Source organism: Phoenix dactylifera, unplaced genomic scaffold (assembly GCF_009389715.1).
Source record: "Phoenix dactylifera cultivar Barhee BC4 unplaced genomic scaffold, palm_55x_up_171113_PBpolish2nd_filt_p 001140F, whole genome shotgun sequence".
Taxonomy (NCBI): Eukaryota; Viridiplantae; Streptophyta; class Magnoliopsida; order Arecales; family Arecaceae; genus Phoenix; species Phoenix dactylifera.
Genome location: NW_024068481.1, coordinates 3,145 through 26,894, shown reverse-complemented (window position 1 = coordinate 26,894; position 23,750 = coordinate 3,145). Strand labels below are relative to the sequence as shown.

The 23,750-nt window shown below is 37.6% G+C and overlaps 1 protein-coding gene and 1 long non-coding RNA gene across 3 annotated transcripts in view; one reads left to right on the top strand and one right to left on the bottom strand.

The window, feature by feature from the left end:
- Nucleotides 1–18,631, top strand: part of LOC120103670 (nuclear export mediator factor NEMF-like) — a 23,166-nt gene extending 4,535 nt beyond the window's left edge. The window contains exons 6-15 of one of the 2 annotated variants that reach the window (XM_039121558.1): nucleotides 2,630–2,815; nucleotides 4,590–4,883; nucleotides 7,897–8,049; nucleotides 8,604–8,758; nucleotides 12,020–12,125; nucleotides 12,290–13,237; nucleotides 13,351–13,432; nucleotides 14,330–14,710; nucleotides 16,127–16,362; nucleotides 18,022–18,631. In XM_039121558.1, coding sequence (XP_038977486.1) covers nucleotides 2,630–2,815; nucleotides 4,590–4,883; nucleotides 7,897–8,049; nucleotides 8,604–8,758; nucleotides 12,020–12,125; nucleotides 12,290–13,237; nucleotides 13,351–13,432; nucleotides 14,330–14,710; nucleotides 16,127–16,317 — 2,496 coding nt within the window. In that variant the 3' untranslated portion in view covers nucleotides 16,318–16,362; nucleotides 18,022–18,631. Of the gene's footprint in view, nucleotides 1–2,629; nucleotides 2,816–4,589; nucleotides 4,884–7,896; nucleotides 8,050–8,603; nucleotides 8,759–12,019; nucleotides 12,126–12,289; nucleotides 13,238–13,350; nucleotides 13,433–14,329; nucleotides 14,711–16,126; nucleotides 16,568–18,021 lie in introns of those variants that run through there. The other variant, XM_039121557.1, reaches the window with a different exon arrangement.
- On the bottom strand, nucleotides 18,224–23,750 carry LOC120108034. The gene is made up of 3 exons (XR_005509567.1): nucleotides 23,303–23,750; nucleotides 19,894–19,945; nucleotides 18,224–18,309 (listed from the first exon to the last, which is right to left on the bottom strand). It is a non-coding gene; the product is annotated as an uncharacterized LOC120108034 (long non-coding RNA).

Here is a 23,750-nt window from a genome sequence, read left to right as displayed (position 1 = left end):
AGTTGTCACCTATCTCAGTAGTGTAGCACAAATTGCTTGCTCTTTCATGATAGTTCTGCTTTTTGAATTTAAGGACATGATAATTGCTGACAGCACTTGTTAGGTTTAGAATTTAACATGTGTACAAAGTCTAGAATCAGAAAGATGATGGTGGCAATTTAACAACTCCTTCTAATCGTCTTTCATTCTCTCCAAGCAAATATCTTCTTGGATATCTATTGTTATTTCTGATTGACATTAAGGTTACTGATGATGTTGCACAGAGCCTGTCTCAGAATTACTATCTATACAAAGTTTTGTCTGCTATGATTTCAAGAATTCAATGAGATTGCCAATAATTTCTTATCCTGTTTTCTTGTTTTTGCTTATATTTATAAGCTCACCTTAATTGATAAATGTGTCAGAATTAGCTTGTGTATCAGTCTTAGATCCAGTAGACTTGAAGGCCTATATGTTTAATGAAGTCTCAATGGCATATTACTAAAAACTACAAGTATAAACTGCCAAGACCCCTCCAATGACATCTGTTTCTTTTTTTTTCAATCTTTAATGTTGTAATGGCATGTAGTGTTTTATAATTAAAAATACTATTAAGTAGTCAACTTATGCTACTTTTAGCCCTTTTCTTTTATGGATTTTGATGTATAGGATTGCAAGCAATAGTCTGTGTTGGAATATTTAGAGGTTAAAGTGTTGGATGCTTGGGGACAAAGGAACCTGGCACCCATTCCAAGTGTTTGGGGAACATTGCTTGACGGTTTGAATATTTGAACCTTGATCATGTGCTTTCCTGTTCATGACCCTAACACTAGCTTCTTTGTTGCTACAATAAAGCATCAGGCTTTCCATGGAATCTTGTGCCAAGTTGGACAACAAAATGTTCATCAACATTGTTACACCACCATTGCTGCTATTTCTACTCCAATTGGATTTTTTGGTGCTTGCGATGATTCTTTACCATCTGAAGCTGTTGCTTTGCTAGATATCTAGGCATCCTTGGCAGTTGGAACTGCTATTTTATGCCACTGCTTCCCCTAGTATTTTGTATTCTTCTGTTTTAGCTTTGACTTGCATGTCTGCTATCAGGTCTAACTGATCATGGTTGGGTACTTGGGTCTAGAATTATTTACATCAAGGTACGCTGAACCGGTACCGGTAGGCGTACTGGTCGCCTACTGGACCGGTTCAAGACCGGTTCGTACCGGAACCGGTCCGGTACGAACTGGTTTCCTTGTTTTTTTTCCTCCGGTTCTCATCTACGCGCGGACGTAGGTAAAAAAAGAGGCCATAGAGTGTGGCATTAAATGTCACTCTGTGGCATTTATGACGCGCTACCCTGCGTGGATGAGCGGGCCTGCTCCCGCGCGGGGCGTTTCCCAGCGCGGGGAATCACGCCCGCGCGTCGTGGAATCGCACCGCGCGCGGTGGAACTGTGCACGGAAATGCACAGGGGGAACCGCGTGTGGGCGCGCGGCCCCATGTCCACGTGGAGTGCTTTGCCCCATGCGCGGGGCGCTCTACCCCGAGGGAAGCCACGCGCTCTACACCACAATGCGTGCGCGTTGTGGTTTAAAATCCACAGCGCGCGAGCCACGCGCTCTGCACCACAACGCGTGTGCGCTGTGGTTTAAAATCCATAGCGCGCACGCTGTAGTTAAAAAAAATCGGTACCGGTGCGAACCGGCCGGTACGAGATCGATACGCAACCGGTATGCATGCGTACCGGTCAGTACCAGCCCAAAAACTGCTGGAACCGGTATCCACGCTGTCCGAGTACCGGTGTAGCTAGGTTCTGAAACTGCGATGCTCGGAAAAAATGAAGTTAGGTTGGCATATAATATACAATCTTATTCCCAAGTTTTCCTAAGTAAACACATCAAAATACACATCCATGAGAACTTCCATACACTACGAAGTTGAATTTCTTGTGTAACATGCAATCAATACAAAATACAAGAATGTGTAAATTATAACAGAGGACGTGCATTCTTGTCCGTTGACATGAAATCTGTACTTGTACTCATGTTTCACATGTCCAGACATTACTCTTCAGCAAGTTTGAATTGTCCGTGTATCTACTTTCAGACAATTTTTTTGGGATTGAAAGGGCTTCTGGTAAAAATGCTATGCTGTTTTGCATGGTCATGTTGGTGCAATTGGTTGATGCAGTAATTTGGATATTCTCGGCTTTTGACCATTCTTAAATAACTGATGATTTATTTTCTGATGTAATTGAATTCATGATTGAGGTGCAGCCATGCTTTTATCATGGTTACATTTTTCACCAACTTGTACCCACCGGTATGGGGCTTATGTATTGTTATGATAGAATCATAGTATGGATGCTTGGTGCACCCGCGCCAATACACATGGTACATGTGTTACGGGTGCTCCAAGATTCCACTATTTGTTGGTGCGGAGGCCTACCGTACTGTGTCAACCTGTACATATAAGACTTAAAATATCAATTTTACCCCTGTGATCTTTTACCCTCACAAAGGATGGATCGATTCCTTCATGTTAAATAGATGTTTATTTTTTCCTGGTACTGCTAAGAATTCATATCATGACATCTTAGTTTTTCGCCTTTTCATTGAGACTAATTTTTTTATTCTTTTTCTGTGGGCAGGTCTATGATGAATTTTGTCCCATTCTATTGAATCAGTTCAAATCAAGGGAATGCAAGAAATTTGAGACATTTGACGCTGCACTAGATGAGTTTTACAGTAAAATTGAGAGTCAAAGGTCCGAACAGCAACAAAAAGCAAAAGAGGGATCTGCCACACTGAAGCTTAACAAGATTCGCTTAGATCAGGTTCTATTTTGTTTTGGAAAGTAATATGTTAGCTATTTTTCTCAAGAAAAATTTTTGGTTAAAGAAAAGGGATTATCATCATTCATTAGTATTAGCGTGCTATATATGAATTACTCAGTCTTTTCTTAAGTTAACTGCACATTAATAGAGTAGCATATTGCTCAAAAAAAGTTTATTAAAATTAAGATTTTTAGGAACCTATCAGACACTATCTTTATTTTTATGTCATCCTTAGAAATTTAGCTTTCGTGATAGCTCTAATTCTACTCATGAGTTTTTGGATTTTAGCAAGTTAAAAGGCATGAACCTGTGCACATCCTGTTTCAAATTTCATAATTTAATTGCTTTATTAGAAATATAATAGTCAAGGAATAATCTAGAATTATTTAACCTCTTTGTTCATCATAATTATTCTAATCACACGATTAGAAAAGTTGTGATCTCTTTTATTCCCTCTCTAAACTCATATTCAGAATCTACCGTCGCTAATCTCCTGGAGCTTAGTTTTCTCAGCTAGTGATCTCTTTTATTCCCTCTCTAAACTCATATTCATCCAAACTGTGATCAGAAGATCTAGAGAATTATTTGATCTATTTCATGATCTTAGGAAGGACCTTCTGGTCACTATGAGTTCTGATGCTAAGTTATTGGGGTCTCTTTGGATGTCGGGGGGCAAAAGCTCGGACATAGCTTTTCTAGAAAACTTCATATCTTGTTTGCTTGGATGAGAGAAAAATATTAAGCTATGGAAATGACTTTTCGAGAAAGATGGAAAAAAGAAAATTTTGTTTTCTTCTCCAGAAGAGTGGAGAATGAAAAACCTACTTTTCTCAGGTGTGAATAGTACCTCCTTTTCCCTTTCATGGGCCCCTCATTTATTCTTCCAATTTTCTTACCTTCTTTTTACATGTCTTGTTTTTTTTTCCCTAATGACACTTCTTGGCTGCTTAAGTGCGAGATTATATATTGAGTTGCATGTATTTGTCTTAAATTATTGTGCAGTAACTGATAAAACCATCATGAATTGGAGGAGGCTTCTCTTCATTCCTCCCCCTCTGTCTCTCTCTCTCTTCTCTATTGACCTTTACGAAGGACATAATGTAGTTTTTTTCCTTTTATGTTTTCTGTTCTCTAAAACCACGAGGTGAATTTGTTGAACCTCACATGTTGTTGAACCTTACTTCTCATCATTGGCAGGGGGTAACTTGGTAAATTTGTTGTTTGACAATACTTTGCTTTTATATGAAATTGACTTAGGCAGCAGCTGGTCAATCCTACTAAGCTTGGATCTGCAATGAGGGGGTGCTCGCTGCTGTGGCATTTTTAGACCACTGGCTAAACATGGTGCAGCCATCGTAATTCATGTAGTGGCAGTTTAATTTGTGTAATGAATAATGATGCATTGTTGCTGTTTCTTGGACTGTGTGGGCTTCTTATACTGGCCTAGTGACATGGCCTGAGAAGATGTCTAGCAATTCCCATGGAGTTTTTGTTGGTGTCATGTGGTTTCAATGTTTTTGTTTTTTAAAACTGTCACATATTTTCTTTTTTTTTTTTCTTTTTTAGGGGCTGTCTCCCACTGTGTTTTGGGGGGTGTAAGATTGAATGGGAAGGCAATCCCATAACTTGGTTTTGTGGCTTTTCCTTCTTCCTGTATTTCTTTCATTGTTTTATCAGGGCATTAATTCTTCACAAACAAAATACTGCTTTTTTGCTAATAGCTTGTTATCTACAATATATTTGCATGTTAGAAGTACGTTGTGCTACGATGCAGGAAAACCGGGTACATACACTGAAGAAGGAAGTTGACCTTTGCACTAAATTGGCACAGTTGATTGAGTACAACTTGGAAGATGTGGATGCAGCCATTTTAGCTGTTCGTGTTGCCCTTGCAAATGGGATGGATTGGGTGGATCTTGCTCGTATGGTGAAAGAGGAGAGAAAATCGGGAAATCCTGTAGCTGGCCTTATAGATAAGCTCCATCTTGAAAGAAATTGCATCACCCTATTGTTGAGTAACAATCTTGATGAAATGGATGAGGATGAGAAAACCTCCCCTGTTGAGAAGGTGCTGGTGCAACTTCAGTTTCATATTTGTGTTTTCCTTAATGCACTTTATTCCTTCATCTTTGATATATCAAATGCGCATTTAACTCACCTAACATTTTCCATTCATATCTAGGGCATTCCTGCAGTTTCATCTGCTCTTAAATCTTTACTCTTGCACGTAACATGCTTAAGTAGATATAAGTTCTGTGGATAACTTACTTTTTTCTGTGTTATTTTCTTTCCTGAGATGACTTGTTTTCAAGTTCTTGCATCAGTATGATAAAATAAAAAAATAGTAAATGCACTAACAGCAGATCTTCTGCTGAAACATCCTTCATTTTAGAAAATTATAAATGTAAACGAAGTTTAACTAGTTATTTGTGAATGCAAGCATTTGAAGTGATGAAAGGACTGGTATAGATTTTAACTAATGTACCTAACCATGAAGTTCTACTATTCCAAATTAGAAAAATAAGCCTTTCTTGCCCCAAAATATAAGTGACTAATTAACTTCACGAAATGTGATGATAAAGTTTGATTTGATAGGGGCATAAAATCTACTGCTACATAAAACTAATTCATTTTACACCTCCTACCGTAATTTGGAGGCAGTTGAGGACAGTGATCACCAAGGTAAGTCCTATTCCTGGAATTAGTATCGGTCAAGGACCAAGTCAAATTGGGTTGGCGTCAGTTATTCATTGGAATGCCATTTTTTTTCTTTTTTCTTTTCCTAATGTTGTTTCTAATGATTGTTTAGAGGATTTTTAGGGTTGGTTGTCATAACCTATATTAGAGTTGGTTTTTTGAGCTGATGATTGGGGCTTATGATGCCCATGATTTGAGCTCTCTCACTCTTATTCTCTTTCACGCTTTTCTTGTTGTGTCTTATATTTAGATGATGTAATGGTCCATCCATAGACCTTTGAAATGATTAACTAGTTAAAGAGTGCAATTCACCTACAGTTGCTAGTTGCTTAAAAGTAACTTGAATTCTTAGCCTTCATAATACATGGACCTCGTTGAGGTACTGCTGGAGATCATGGATGCTTATTCTTATCTGTCAGCTTTTCAAGAGGTGGTTTATTAACCAGTACATTGAGTTGGCTATGTCCTTCAACCTTAAATTTTAGTTCCTCTCTTGTTGTTTTTTCTTAATTTGTGTTCTTTGCTCTACTTTCTTCTTGTCAATAAAATCTTTCATATTACCGCTGAAAAAAGGTATGGTTTCCATTGAGCATATTATTAATAATTTTTGGAAAAAAGTATTATTCATTTCAAGCAAGATACAATCTTTTAAGATATGCAATAGGATTCTAAACTACGGGCTTGTGTTGATGAAATAAAGCCTGGAAAAATTGATTTTTTTTCTAAACTTCATTGTGAATACTTTTTTTTTTGCATTTGCAATTAGTCTAGAGAGACACCTTAAAGCCGTTTCTTTTTCATATTAAATTCATGCGAGAAGTTGGGGAGGGAGGATTGCATCAATAGTAATGCCTTGGTCATTCTGATAATTACGTCAATAGTCTTGTTAGCTGTCACTAGTTAGCTTAAGTTCCTTGTAACTTAGATGTACTCAAGGTTCGCCGGACCGACTGTACCGGCGTACCGGTGAGCACCGGCACCGGTATGGTCCCGGTTGGAATCGGTACCGAACCGGAGACGCGCGCGTCCGTGGCCGCGCGCGTGTGGACGTCAAAAAAAAACGTCTGCGCGCATCTGCAGACATGGGAGGATGCGTCAAATGCCACAGAGTGGCATTTAATGCCCAGCGCGCTGCCCCACACGGGGAACTGCGCGCGTGCGCGATTCCCTGCTGGGGAATTGGCCGCGGGCGTGGTTCCTGAGCGGGGAATCGCGCGCGGGCCCACGTTCTCCGCTCGCGCGTCCGCGAGCGATCCCCCCCCCCCAAAAAAAAAACTCCGCGTCCGCGCGAATGCATTAAATGCCATAGAGTAGCATTAAATGCCACTCTATGGCATTTAGTGGCCCACGTGGGCTCCAGCCGCGTGGGCGCTCTTCCCCACGCGCCCCGCCGCGCGCGGGAAAAAAGAGCTTGTATCGAACGGTTCGCACCGGTATCGGCTTGTACCGGTACAAGTACGGAACTAACCGGTACAAGTACGGAACCAACCGGTTTGGATCAGTTTGGATCGAAACCATTTTTATAGGATGTACCGTATCGGTGCCTGTCGGCACCGGTTCAGTACATTTCAGCATACCTTGGATGTACTACATAGCTTAAATACAACATAAAGCAGTAATGTGTCACTCAAATGTGACTTTGTTTTTTGAGTTAAACCAAATATAAGGAGCTGGAGAAATAAATCCCAGTAGACTAAGAAATTAAGTATAAATCTCGGATTAAAATTGATTTAGATGTTTCATTGTATTAGTTTCACCTCTCCGTATGTTGGTCCCTTTTAGCAGACTTACCTCTCACATGTTACAGGTTTGTACAATCATGTCTCCCCTACTTGGGACAGCAAAATAGATCTCCTCAATTTTGTTGATGGTTCTAGTTTATCATGGACTTGTTAATACCAGTCTAATTTAGTCTCGAGAAATTTTTATTAATACAACTCATGGATGAAAGAGATTGGCTAGTTGAAAGTTGGAAATGATCAGTACATTATATGGAATTGCATAGTCAGGTGTCCCGTCAAGTTGCTCCTCTACATCTTATCATAATGCTTTTGCTACATTTCTTTCAAAAATCAACCACTGACTCTACTGGTAACAGGTTGTAGGAGGCCTTGGCATTTCTTGGTAGATGTCATTATTTTTCTAATATGTTGCAATATATTTCCATTGAGATTCTTTCTCTTAATTGTTAATTGTTTATTGTGGCTGTTTGCCGTATGAGTGTCTTAGTCTTGTTGAAGTTTGAAGTATATCCATATCATCTTGCTGTAAATTCAGAGTTCTTTCCTGTAGTATTCCTGCAGTATTTTATCCATTAAACTTCGATTTTATTTTTATCTTTTTTCAAATTGCAAGAATCAATGGCAATTATCTTTTCCTTCCAGGTAGAGGTTGATCTAGCACTTTCTGCACATGCAAATGCTCGCCGCTGGTATGAACTGAAGAAAAAGCAGGAGATTAAACAAGAGAAGACCGTTACAGCACATGAGAAGGCTTTCAAAGCAGCTGAGAAGAAGACACGTCTCCAACTTGCTCAGGTATTCTACAGACTATAGTTTAATATTTCTCATGATATTTCTTTGAACATACTCACAGAGATCCCAGTATACATCTGTGTCTTTAGTATCATTGTCACATTCAAGTCAAATGCTTCAGATATATTGCCTGTGTGAATATCCCTTTTGAATTTGAAATAAATGTACAATTAAATAGGTGTGGCTTACCTCCTCCTTATTAGTTGGTTATACCTTTAAGGGCTTGCTATGAGGTCTTGGTTTAATAGAGCGACATCTTCTTGCATTTATCCTTTGATATGACAAACATGGAAGTTTGAGTGGTAGCTTTGGGTAGCTAAACTACTTGTTCGCATGATAGTTCTTTGCATGTATTACATGAACATGTGATATTGCATTGGCTGCTGCCAGTATTTCAATAATTGTGGGAAATTTGTTTATTAGATTGCAAGGTTCTGACATTAAACTAGATAAAGACTCTTTTTCTTATATTTCATTAAAAAACTGATTAGAGAATACATTTTAAATAAATCAAATTAACAGGTACCTCTTATCAATGTATTGCTATTTATTTGCAGGAAAAGACTGTTGCTGCAATCTCTCATATGCGTAAGGTGCACTGGTTTGAGAAATTCAATTGGTTTATCAGTAGTGAAAATTATTTAGTTATCAGTGGTCGTGATGCTCAACAAAATGAGATGATAGTCAAGCGATATATGTCCAAAGGAGATCTGTAAGTAATCTGAAATAGACTACCTTTCTTTCCCTGGATCATTGTAGCACTTAGGTTCTAATGGGTTAGCATGTACTCAACATCATGAATCATGGATATGTGATGTGAATATTTTTGTCAACCAACTTGGAATATTAGCTTGGTCTTCAAACTTCACGATTTTAGAATTTCTTGATTCAAGCAATCATTTTTGATAGCTGCACTATTCTCATCCAAGAAATATTGTGTAAAAATACTCTTCTGAAAACATGTTTGATAAGTAGCTACTATGCACTATTATAGTATCTTATGGAAACTTCTCATTGTTATGGATCAGTTTGGATTCTATGAATGGAAATTTATCAGCAAGTGGAATGCAAATAATTTCAGATATTTATAGCATAATATATAAAGCATTTTTTATGTAAGCAAGGGCAATAATTGAAATATTATGAATGCCTTAGCAATGCCCATTCTACATGGGACCTCTATACTGCTCTTACTAGAATCTAGTTTGCCCTTCCCAGAAGCTTCACCATTTTAATCTCTCAAATTTAAATCAGCTGTTCCCTCATTAATTGATCTTCAAACTTCTTCCCGGTGTAGAGCTAGGTTTGTTATTTATCATTTGATAGCCATTCTATTCCTATTGGTTACCTTAAAGTCTGAGATCATACTAACCAGCAATAGGCCATATTGTAATATTCGTCATCTCTACCTTGTCCATGAGAATCAAACACCTAAAACATTTGGTCATGAGGCTCACTGAAGATGTGATACATACTCATTTTTACATCCTAACATACCCACCCACCAACCATCAGTCCTTAACTTATCTAACATGGGGTAGACTTTGTAAATCGAGTTGGGTACGTAGGGGTGTCGAAAAGTGACCCGATCCAAAAGTTGACTCAACCCAACCATATTTGGGTTGGGTTTGGGTCAAGGGCTTTTAGTTAGGGTTGGGTATGGGTCAAGTTTTCTTATGAACTTTAAATGGATGACTCGTGTCATGAGGGCAGAGTTTTATTTGGGTCGAAATGGATAAGTCAGGTTGATTCATGATTTTGGATTTTTTTAATTGGTGGAGTTTTATTTGGGTTGACATTGATAAGTCAGGTTGATTCGTGATTTTGGATTATTTTTTTAAGTGATTGACATTTTCTTAAAACTAGTTGTTTAAATACTATAGAAATGAGCTGTTAAGAATTGTAAGGATTGGATTTGATATGTTGGGTTCGGTCTATTAGGGATCAAGCCTTGCCAAATAGAATAGGTTAAGATCAAATAGGTCATTCCGAGTTCTGTATAGACCTGTGGGTGGGTATGGGTTGGAGGGTTGTGAGTCTTGACCCTATGCTCGGTTAGGTTGGTAAATGCTCGGTCTGGTTGGTACATGTTAAGCTTTTCTATGTTATTGTCCTAACATGACCTGACCAAACTTGACATGACCTGACCCATTGTCGCATCTAAAATTACCTCCATACTTCAAAGATATTTTAGAGCCCGCCTCAACATTTGAACTGGTGTTGAATTTTTGGTCAAATTGGCTTCCTCGAAGAGAATGTCCACCTTTAAGGCCAGTTATTGAGTAGGGAGAACTACCTTATGGTTACATACTTTAAGCATATACGATGGAGTGTTTCTCTCAAAAATTCATTTGGAGGTGGAGAAGAATTGATTTGTACGAGGGGAAAAAAGCAATTTTTGATATATGGATTCCAACAGTCTTTCAGGCATGCATTACTTCCACAGTCAGATATCAAAATTGCAATTATCCTATGTCTCAAGAGTAAAGCTTTAAGCCCTGACTTTGATGTCCCACACTTTCATAAGTACGAGTATTATGTTATTATTCATGCGATTCTCATATTCCTTCTAAGAGCATTTGAGGCTTTGTCAGTGCCTATGGCATTGTTGTATATTCTATAATGAATAACTCACTTCTTCATTCTTTACTTTTTCTATTGATACCATGGACAACAGTTGCCTTATGCTTAAAAAGCAGAAGGCTGATATTTTATCTCTAAAACAATGTTCTAATGCTTTGGCTTGAGGGTCAAGTTCTGCATTGATGTTAGCCTAGTATAGGCACAAACAGTATATTTACATGACAAGAAGACTTGCACTCTATTTTCTAGACATCACAATAAGCAGTGGATGTCTGAATCCCATGTGCAGAATGTAATTTGCAATCCATTTGCATTCCTACACAGTGAAACAACAGTGTATACATGTATATGCACTAATGCAAATACAAAACTATAAGTTATTGATGTAGCTGTCTCCAGTGCAAAGGGAGAAAGGCTCATTTGAAACTTTGCTTGCATTGATGATTTCGATATTTAATTATATGCCTATATTCCTTGAATATTGTATTTAGTCTCAGACAGGCGTAAGGAAGTATTGTACAATGATCCTGCAATAAACAAAACTTATGTTTCGGAATCATGCAATAAACCTCAATGTCCTTCATAAAGCTTTATGTTGTTCATAATACCTTAGCGTGACCTCTATTTCCTCAGCTACTAATTCATTTTGCCGATTGTCGGCTATATTGTTCTCTTCCTCTCCCATTTGCCTACCTGTTAAGTAATTGTACCTTATGTATGCTTTAGCTGCTTTGACCTGCCTTTTTTATTAAAGTTTGTTGCTTTTCTGTTTTGCGGTTCGCAGAAAGTTTATTCCTCTCCCGTGTTCTGTGGTTCGTGAGGTACCATTTTATGGGTGGAAATCTAAGTATTGTCCATCAAGTTTTGTAACTTATTGTTATAACCAGCTCTACTTTTGTAACTTATTGTTACAACTAGCTCTACACGGGGCATCAGCCTGCACCATGCGGTTTATTTGGATGCTTTCAGTATTTTGTAGTTTGCTTATGTGCAAGTTATTGAGTGGATGTTACAAATTTATATCACCTTCTTTTATTTATGCCCTTTCTGGGGCATTATTTTCTAAATCCCTGTTATCTATTTCATTCTTTGGCACACAGTCAGAATATTATCATGATGCTCTATTCTGCAGCATGTCATGTAGCATATAGCAGAATCATAATATGACATGCTGAACTTGCGTAACTTAGGTTGTGGAATAAGTTCGTGCTCGCTCTGCAATATTATTTTCATTATATGGGGCCATCTTCATCTTTTTCCTCAAAGTATTGTATTCTTACGGGACAGAATTCTGATAGCTTGGCATTCTTTATATGTTTTATATCCCAGACAGAAAGCAGGATCATACTGATGATTTCTGCTGATATAACTAATTTTGGATATAAAACAGGTATGTGCATGCAGACTTGCATGGCGCTTCAAGTACGGTGATCAAGAATTACAAACCAGATAGTCCAATACCACCACTGACATTAAATCAAGCTGGCTGTTTTACTGTGAGTACAATGTTACTTTCTAAAAGTCTGAAATGTTTTCTTCTCGAGATAGTTTTACTGAGCAAAATCTAATTCCATATGGCGTAATATAACAATTGCCTTTGTGCTTCACTATATTCTAGGTTGTGGGTTTAGATTTTTCTAAAACATGTTCTTATTTGCAGGTGTGTCACAGTCAGGCATGGGACTCAAAGATTGTAACAAGTGCTTGGTGGGTGTACCCCCATCAAGTTAGTAAAACAGCTCCCTCTGGGGAATATCTTACAGTTGGTAGTTTCATGATTCGTGGTAAAAAGAATTTCCTTCCTCCTCACCCCCTAGTTATGGGTTTTGGCATTCTATTTCGTTTGGATGAGAGCTCTTTGGCATCCCATCTGAATGAAAGGAGGGTAAGAGGTGAAGATGAAGGTCTGCAAGAAATGGAAGGAGCATCTCATAAAGAGCATAATGTTTCTGATTCCGATGAAGAAATTTTGGATGATGCTGGCACAAGTAAGGAATTGGGTCATCTTTCCAGATTGAACACAGATAATTCTAAGGTGGATCCTGATAGCACCTCTACAATTGATAATGCTTCTGGAGTTTTACCTCCTAATCCTAATATTGCTAACCCATCTGAAGAGCTTGTTGGAGACAAAGAAGGCCAGCAGAAAAATTTGCATGGTGGAAGTTTATCTGATACTGATGAAGAAAGTGAACCTTCTGGTTCATCCCAACTTGTTGTTCTCATTGATGAGGCTCTTGGCCTTGGTCCTGCTAAACTATCTGGTAAAGGTGCTGGGCTTGATGCTTATAAATCAAATTCAATGGAGGATCATGAGCGTGAAGGGAAAAAAGGTACTGTAAGAGAGAAGCCTTACGTATCAAAGGCAGAAAGACGTAAACTCAAGAAAGGCCAGAATAATAGTAGCGATAGTGTAAATAGCTCACATAAAAAAGAAGAGGGCAATGAATGTGCTCCATCAGGTTCTCAGCTAGATAAAAATAATGAGAATATGAAGCCAGCTAAGCAAAAGATCACCCGTGGGCAGAAGGGCAAACTTAAGAAGATTAAGGAAAAGTATGCAGAACAGGATGAAGAAGAAAGGAGAATTCGTATGGCGTTACTTGCAGTGAGTACATAACATCAAATTTATTTTGATTTGTTAAGGAGACTTGATTTTTCTTCCCTTTTTCAACTGTTTTTTCCCCAGTTCTGGTTCTGATTGTCTTTTAATAAATTCAGTCTGCTGGTAAAGCTCCCAAAAAAGAAAAGGACTCACAAGATCAAGACGGAGGAGCTGGCAAAATTACCAGATCAGGGACTGGTACTTTACTAACATTTCGTTCGCAGTAAATTTAATTAACACATGGTTCCTCTGAAAATTGATATTAATTGGAGCATGTATCCTGACAAATATTTTACTTGAATCATTCATATTCTTTATGCTTAAGAATATGAGTATGGGCGGATCAATTGAATAGATTTAATGTAGTCAGATTATGCTTTGTGCATAGCTGGGGCATATCTGTTATACTTGTTTCTATTAGTATAGTCTTACAAATATTAATATTACACAGATGGTTATATGCATGCATGCTGGAGTGATGCGCATCTTGGGTCTATTTGGATATTCCTTTAAGATTGGGCTGAAAATTCTGTAGGAATCAGACCTGTTTGCCCATCTAGCTTGCATCTTCTAAGGGTCTTCCCAAAGCCCAGCCTTTGGGCTGCAGAAAGAAAAAAAAAGATCCATTCTTTCCACAGAATTTGAGCTGGGAGGTGTTTGGTTGATAGAGCCATGCTTAAATGGGTGGCCCAGTCCATGAATCCTGCAGGATTTTCAGCTCAATCCTGGAGGAATATTCGAACAGCCCTTTCATGTTATCTTGCCACCTTTTCCTCGTATTTATTTTCTTGTTAATAGCATCAGAAGCTTCTCTATATATTCTGATATTATGACTGTTTAAAATATCTGATGCAAAGGGATCTACTTCCTCATCCATTAATGCAAATATGCACATTAACATCATATGTATTTTCATTTTCCTCTTGTCGCGGCACGGTTCTTGGCACATGCATATCTGTTTAACAATTCAGGTTAAAATTTAACTTTGTTTTTTGAATGCAGTTTTGTTGCATTTTCATTTTTGATGGTTGCATTTCATTTTTGACGAACAACATTTGAGGCCATCTTCTGAAACTTACTTTTTGGATATATCAGGTCAGCATGACTCCTCCAAAATTTGTTATAAATGCAAAAAGTCTGGTCACCTTTCTCGGGATTGTCCAGAAACTATTTTGGAAACTGATCAATCGCAGGGTATAGTGAATAAGCATGCCAATGGTGATGTCTTTGAAGATCTGGATGCAGAATTGGATAAAACTACAAGTGAGATGGATAGGATTTCTATTGAGGAGAGTGGAATCCATGAGATAGGGGAAGAAGAGAGGGCCAAATTAAATGATTTAGATTATCTTACAGGCAATCCCCTTCTAGATGATATCTTACTGTATGCAATACCTGTCTGTGGCCCCTATAATGCATTGCAGACATACAAATACCGTGTCAAAATAACTCCAGGCACCGCAAAGAAAGGAAAAGGTATCTTCCTCATCATTTGTGAATTACTGGGAAGCCATGAAAGTAAAAGTTGCCACTGTCTCATTAGTCCTATAATATTCATCATTTCTAGAAGGATCTTATTATTAGCAATCAACTTTTTTTTGGTTCAGATTGGCAATAGTTTATCACTGAGCTGTTATACATTAGAAGTCTCATAAATTTTATTTCTTTTATTTATTGATTTACTTGTATGTCAAGTTGATAGTGTAAGCTGCGTAATATATGATTGATTCACTTGTATCTATGCCTTGTCAGAAGCCCAAACTAGGCCAAAATATTTGACTCTTTTCTGTGCTACTGTTGAAACACATTAATATGAATTTTCTTCAGTTTAACTCAGATTACTCTCTGAGTATCATAAGTTTTGGGGGCACTGAAAAATCTAAAGCTCAATCATTCCTTATCAAGATGTTCCTCATGCATCTAGCCACTATTCTCTAGGGCAGGTGATTTATTTGCATGGTCGATGTCTCATGGTATAAAATCTTGTTTTCCTTTCAGAAGACAAACAATATTTCATTAAACATTTTATCCACAAACTGATGGCTTCACTATAGTTGCTGGTTGCTGAAATCATGAAATGTAATGTTTGTGGAGGATCAACCCTGTTTTTAGTTGGATTTGTTTAATTTCTGAAATCGTGAAATGTAATATGTGTTTGTGATGAGGGCCAATTCAAGAATATCAAATGAAGTCAAACGTGAATCATAGATGCATATAAAGTTTCCAAGTGCAAGTCAAAGTGTTCATTTTTTTAATGGACATCTTTGGAAGAGGAGGAATCAAGATGGTATCTGTAAACAGCTTCAACATCTTGATCTCATAAAATGTTATGTTGGAAAATGATGCAAAACTAACGAGTTAGGCTTCTGTATTCAACATTGTTGGCTAGATGCTTAGATATGATCATACTGGTGAGTGATGCACATAGATATTCAATTGCAATTGAGTGTTGATAATGTATATCAAGAAACAAATGAAAATAATTTCAAAATTTGTCTGGTATCCTTGTTCAAACTTGTATCCATCAACAATAAATGGCTACTTATTTCAATTTTTGTGCATTTCTATATGCTTCATTAATCTTGCTTTGTTGACATTGTAAGTTACTTTGTCACTAGATATGATATCTGCTGTTTCAGGGGATATTTAGAGCCTGTAAATCATGCTCAAATCCAGGCATGCCTTGGTTCACAGTTATAGTGAAAATGGTTTATTTTTGCATGAGAACTCTCTCTCTCTCTCTCTCTCTCACACACACACACACACACACACATGTGCACGTGCACTTGTGTGTTGGTGTGCATATGCAGTTAATTTGATAATTTAATCATGTATGCAATTAGTTCACCATTTTACATATTTGATATACTGATTGAAATGTCTTTGCCTCAGCTGCCAAAACTGCAATGAACTTGTTTATGCATATGCCTGAAGTGACAAACCGTGAAAAAGAACTATTGAAAGCTTGCACGGAGCCAGAATTGGTGGCTGCAATTGTTGGCAATGCAAAGATTACAGCACCAGGTCTAACTCAGTTAAAGCAAAAACAGAAAAAAGGTAAAAAATCCGGCAAGGATAATTAGCAAAGGTTGAAAGGTCTTGGTCGGAGATTATTCACTTGTAGCAAGGTAACTATGTTGCCAGTTCTTTTGCTGCTAAGCTCATATTTTTACCAAATTTAAAATACTAATAGTAAAAGGATTGCATCTTAAATGGTCGTAGTTGCAAATCTTGTGGATGTAAAGAAGTTTTGGAGTTCCATTCATAAATACATGTTTGCGAACGAGTGCATGTTTCTGTTTAATAACTTACGAACTAGTTATGTGCGGATTAGAGGGTGGCTCTTAGCAAGCTGAGAAACCCTATTGACAGCAACCCTCATTCTCATTAGATGTGTATCTTTCAGAAATGGGGACGATAGAATTTTGAAACGGATTACTCTATAAACTCGAGGTGTCTTTCATTAGGTGGTTCTCATTTCTTTCCTAAGTTCGAAAAAATTCAGAAAGTCTCAACTCTCTAGGTTCTTTAAAATTCTTTAAGAATCTGCCAGGAATTGCTTGGGAGCATGATAGCCGCTTTAGCTCAGGCAGCATATGGATCATTTGTCAATTGATGTACCAGAGCAATCCTTGATCTGAATGGTTTGTATAACGTCTTCTGCTGGGATGGATTCGTGTATGCCGGTCAATCATTGTGCTCAACCAAAAACTACAATATGGGTCTATCTCAGAACGTTATTGAGCCATTGTCAGATGCTTAGATGGTTGTTGTCCTGATCTCCCGTGCTTGTAACAGAAGGAGATCCCCGCCCTAGTTTCAAGCTGAGCAACTGTTCCTCTCATCAGTCATTCTGATCCGGCTAGAGCTTTGTCTTCAGCTGGATGGGGAGCCAATGGCCGTTTGAAGTGGGTAAATTGGTTAGGGATGGAAAAGTTTTTTTTCCGGTTCTAGTGAACATACACACGAACGTGAAATCTGGCCAAGGAAGAAGAATGGTGTCACACACTTGGAAGGTGGAAAAAGGAGTTTCATTAGTGACAATTGGTGTGCATTTTGCCATGATACATGTGATTAACTCCGTAGGGAGCAGTCAATATCTCCCGTATCAAAGGCCAGTGTGTATACAATGGTTAAAACTAGGATAGTTGAAAACAAACGATGTGGTTATATAAACCTTTTTAAGTGCAAGTTGGATTACCCGTGCTATTTAGTGCTGAAGCAGAAGAAATAAAAATATGAGCATCTATGGTCACACAGGAGATAAAAATATCTATCTACAGAGGAGATAGGTATACCCACATAAGGAGGTCCTCTATAGAAGGCTGATGCTTTCCATCATTATTGTGCACTTGATCTATCAGCCTGTGCAGGGCTGCAGGATCTTAACCTCCCTTTCTGGCGACCATAATATACAACTCAGAATGCTATAATATGGTTTAACTCTTATTATATTTGATCAACAACCACATTTCTATATTATTATCAAAAGCTTGTTTTCTTAGGATGTCCCTAATATACTAGAAAATCATGCTATTTCATATACATATATATATATATATATATATTGAAATTACTAATCATGGCCACTGCAGCAATTTCTAGTTCATTTTTTCTTTCATTCTTATACTCAATTGTTTTCATTTTTGAACTTGCTCTATTTAACAACAAAACACCTCCTAAAAGAATTTTAATTTTAAAATTCAAAAATTTAAATTTATCCAAAACCTACAATTGCAGCCTTAAATGAAAATATGAGACTGATAGCTACTCTCTGCTTTGTCCAGTAACTTCTCATGATCTTATCAACACCATTTATACAACATTGCGGAGGATGTTTCCTAGCATTTCAACAATATTAGCATAAAAATACAAAAGCAAGAATTGATGATAACAACTATGTCTGACAAAAAGTATCTCCGTAGAAGCCTATGGAAGAAAGAGTAGCAGCAGCATGCTAAAATTACTCGTTCCATTTTTACACCTCTACCAGTGGGATCCTGCTATGTCTAGATCCTTGATGGGTACAATTGGCATGAAGGGGTCTACAATCACCTCAAGTACGAGAAGCCACTCTGCATAAAAAGTGGGAAAAGTTCGATTACTTGGAGCTGAAACTCAAGGTAGACAGTGTTATTTGAGACAATTATAATAAAGCGCGATGGTAATTATCAAGCCTTATATTATATGCATCTAAATGGAGGCACAATTTGTGCAAAGCTCTCCATTCGCCACATGAGAGCTAGTATCAATGATGGCGATATTAATATGCTCGGCCATCATTAAAGCTTATTGTTTAACATGCAATGGATATCAATGATGCTGGTATTAATATGCTTAACCATCATTAAAATTTATTGCTTAATGTGTCATAGAAATTTAGCTATTGAAATCTTATACTTATTATAATTTGTTATATTGTCACATTGCATTTCAAAAACAATTGGAAAGAGAGAGAAAATTGTTCCCCGTGCATCCCATGAGGCGATGTTAATGATGCCAGTATTAGTGATGGAAATTTTTGCACGGAGGCTTTGCTTGAACAAAGTTCTTCATTTGCTCTGTGGATGCCAGTATTAATGACAGAAAAATTTGCTTCACAATCATTAAAGTTCATTGCTTAACATGCAATAGAAACTTGGCTATTGAAGCCTTCTACACATTATAATTTATTACATTGCATTTCAAGAACTATTGGGAAAAACAGAAAAAATCGTATCCCATGTATCGTGTAGGTTATATGCTAGTAAACAACTATGTGGGATTCTTTTTATAAAACCTTGCTTCTAAGCAGAACTAAGATTAGGAATACCATAAAGTGCCTCAGTTGAGAAAAGTCTAGATAATTATGATTATGATGGTAAAGCTGCCTTTTTACTACTTCTCAATCTCTGTTTCAGAAAAGTGTCTTCATAGACATGGCTTTTAGTAGTAATAAGAAGCTTCCATTAGAACCTTCTTGAAAACAGCCAAGCAATCAAGAGAACATGAAAGAGTCAAACTTGTATACCTTTAGCCTGTCACCAGGCTGCAGGACTGTCGCAACATCTGAAACAAGGTTATAAATTATCTGGCTAACATGGAGAGGGCCAATAACTCCACCTATGTCAATAAAGGCACCATATGGTTTCAGGCCCTGAACAATTCCAGTGACAACTGACCCTATTCCAATATGAGCTTTATTGATTGCCACAGCCTTGCAATTACTGAGAACAAGCCAAGACTGTTCTTTATCAACCTCCACAAATTTCAGAGGCAGTTTCTTGTTGATGAGTTCTCTTGCAGTTGATATCTAGTTGGCACATCAAGTCCAAGAATCAGAAACAAGTAGTACTAGATCAGACTAGTGCAAGTAAACTTTATTGACAAAGAGTGCCACTTTGCCAAAAAATAGAGGCTGATGTCTACAAGATCTATATATTCTATAATATCAACAGAATCGGGAAAAGATATTGATTTATTAGCTAATGTTGTGCTATTACTCACAAGCAACACAGTGAAACTTCTCCTTGCTTTTCTTTAAAAATAACGAGATTGTTCTTGGAAATGGTTGTTAAGTGAAACAACCTAGGTGTTCAACTAAGTTGCACCAATAAATTAGAATATGCAGATATCAGGTTACAACAACCACCATTGAAATATGTGAAAATGGTACAAACCATGAAGGCCCTCCATGATGACCACCACACCTCCTTTATTTTGCCCAACAACCTGCAGTTCATAAAAGCATGTGATCATTAAAAGGCAGGCATGAAGGGCAAAACAGTATTATAAGTTGACCTCACTAAAAATCATAATTAGAGGCAAATATTGAGTTCCAAATTTCAATAGATCTGTTCCATGAGCTGATAATTGGATGCAATTTATGAGTAGGTTTTCATTTTTTGGAAGGGAAATTAACTAACTCAGTGATCCTTCCTAACAAATCCAAGACAACATGGCTACATGTATTAGTAGGAGATATGTAAAATATTTTAATACAATAAAGCAAGGAGGAAGAAGAGGGTCTGTAGGAGGAAGAAGAGGGTCTGAAGGAGTCATTCAACCACAATTTTGGCATCACTCAAGTTTACAGATGACAGACGACCCATGGATTATCAAACTTTTATAAATTCTACCAGTCCATAAATGAATCTAATAAATTAGCTCATGCCCTTGCATACAGAATTTTGTAGCACATACTCACCTAGAAGGATTAAGAACTATATCCAAAGAAAACTAATCCTAAACTTTTGGTTCTTTAATAGAGTGAAAAAAATATATCAAGGGGACTCCTGCAAGCAGTTTCCTTTGCCATATTTCTGGTGTATAACATCGCATCAGTCCTAAAGAATGTTTGACTGCATCATAGTCCAGATACCAGATTCTAAGGTGCAACATCAACATAGGTCCCCCCTCCAGTAATGGTTGTGCCTGCAGTGCAACATCCACACAAGAACCTTGCCCTCAAGCATGTAGAACTCTTCAAAACTCTAAATTTAACCTAAAATTATATAAAAGCCAACGGACATAAATAATTAGAACTGTTATTTGACTCCGCACATGAACCTTTTGCCACACAACCACTTGATAAAAAAACTTTTAGCCGTCGATCCAATTGTCTTCAAAATGTTTAAAATAGTTCATTTTGCAGATTAGCAGCACCTATTCATGATTGCTCAAAACTTTTTTTCCCTTTTATCAATCTTTCCATTCATAAACATTGCTAACACTTATTAGTTTCCAATTTCAAAGGAAATATTGGGCCTTAGATACAGGAAGCTTCTATCATGATACCACACTAACTCCTCAATTTCATAAAGACGTGGAGCTTTCCTTAATAAATTGTGACTTATACAGTGTTGTACTCTGCAGACAATTTTTACGCAATGTGTTTGCCTTAAAGAAACATACTTTCTTGCTCTACCACCTGAATCTCCTCCACTTTTACTTTTTTGCAACCATAAGCTAGATAGGTTGTCAGAAACTTGAATGAACCTCAACCCACTGAAGATTTATGTTATTTACATAAGCAATTTACCTTGATCAATCTATTTTTGGTCACCTCAATTAATGGTATGCTACAATATGAGCTTTTTCAAATTACAGTTTGCTGCTTTAGCACTCGCACCTGTGTTTCTTTGATCCCCATTCTCTATTCAACTGCTCAAACCAAACCCAAGCATTCCGTTTATATTGATTTACATTAATCCTTCAGTAACAGCACTTCCTGCTTACTCCAGTTTCATCAATTATTATAATTTAAATAGTAGAATTGAAGAAACATAAGTATATTCTGTCCTTGGTTCCACATGCTACACATGATTTGCAGTTGGAGGATTTTAATTATATGTTTTCAGTGACTCTTGCATATTTTTATTTGGATAATACAGCCAATTCAAGATAGGCATTTGATGAAAGAAGAAGAAAAGGAGGCTCTTTGATTACCTAGAGAGGCTTTGCTCCATTAACACGAATTAATGAAATGAATTTGTAAATGTTTGTTTGAATGCGAATATTAATAAGAAATTGAGGAGAATTTTAGTAGAAACTTTGAAGGAATATAAATGTAAAGGGCAAGCTTGAGATTCAAGTTTGTTTTAAGATTCAAAACCTAATGTGTTATGCAGCTCAAAACAATTCTTGATGCAAAAGCAAGAGACCTTGGTATATGAAGCTTAAATAGCAACACATTTAGACAGAGATAAAGCGATAAAATCCTCCATGGCTTCTGAATACAAATGAACAGCAGCAATATGAGACAAAGTTGGCATTTGGAGAGTCTTATCTTGATCCCTTATGGCTATTTGCAATGCTGCAAGCCTTCAGTATTGCTTTTCCAATATTACTTTTCCAATAAAAACATGAGAAATATAGAGGCAAATACAGGAAACAGAGTCAATCATGCAATAGTAGTAAGAATACTCTGAAACTAAAAACATCAAATCTTCCTGGGAGTGGATCAGCTAAAGTTGATAGAAAAAAGGACCAGAGACTAATATCATACATGAGACCTAATCAGCAGATCCATGTTTGCCAAGAAAAGGGCCAACATAGAAATCATTAGATGGAGACAACTAGATGTGGTACATGATCCACACCTTACCTGTGACAACAGCATCTTGGAGCTGCTGGCACCTTTCCCATGCAAGATCGCATCAAATTGATCGTAGACTTAAAATCAAACGATCATCTACTGCATTCTCACCAATTACAACAAACTCATCTTCTAATCCGGGATATATGCCTGCCTCTGCCACATGTGAAACTTTATAAATAGATGCTTCTTGAATAGGCAGGCATGCAGATGAGTTTGCTACAATGTCCACAAGAGCACCATTATCATCTGTCATAAAGACAGTTCCTTTAACCTTGGGGGAGAAAAAAAAATGGAAAAATAGTTGGATCTCATGTGCTGCAAAGAATTATAATAACCCGCAAGTATTAAATAGCTGACTTAATAATATCGATAGAATCACAACAGACTGAAATTAGTAGTTGTACAGAAAAGAAAAGGGCCCAAAATCCAAACATTTAGGCCTAAACTAGAGAGAAAAACAACAATAACATCATCAGATTGTCACATAAGTCGTATAATTTGGTTAAAAGAAAGCATGAAAAGATGTATAGCTTTGTATATTGCTAAATTTAATAAAAAATGCATCCAGGTTTAATAATTCACTTCAAGTTGACACAGAAAAGTTGTCAGTCTAGATGACAAGTTATAAAATCAATTAGCGCCTAGCAATTTAAGATGGCTAGTCGATGACCAAATTACGTCTTGTCAAAATTACAAATTCATGCGGAGATTGTTGATAAATTTTGCCGTCGATTTAAAGAAAGCATTTCCCCCCATCCATCATTCCAAGAACTCAAAATCTTACGTACCTATGATTCAAAAATACTAGTCGGCGCTCAAAGCGCATTCTTTAACAAACTGAAGTAATTAAATCCAACGATATCAGACTAAAACCACATTCTATCAAAGTACCAGGCTAGCATTTAAGCTCCAAACATGACCAAATCATGTTAAATACGCGAAATTACAGAAAGAGAGAGAGAGAGAGAGAGAGAGAGGATATGTCGAACCTTGGGACCAACTTGGGCTCGGACCCGTCGTGCTTGTCAAAGGCGGCGAGGAAATCGTCGAGGGTGAAGAAGACACCGTCCATGGGATCGACGAGGCACCTTTCTCGCGCCTCCCGGAATAGCTACTTGAGCCTCACCCGCTCCCGGGTATGGGCTTTGGAGATGGTCACAGCCGCGATGACCACCAGCGACGCAGAGAAGGGGTTCCTCCGTTGGGATCTCGAAGTAGACAAGGGCTTGGAGAGAGGGAAGGCGGCGGAGGAGGGGAATAGAGGCGGCTGCTTCACACCGAAGAACAGCGTCGATAGGGCGGCCATTTCCGACGGCCGAGCGAAGGGAAGAAGACGAGGGAACGAGAGGTCTACTGGAAAAATTAGTTTAAGCTCCCTTATTGCGCATTAAATTACATCAAGCATACTGCACGCGTGCACGACACGTGAGAAAACGT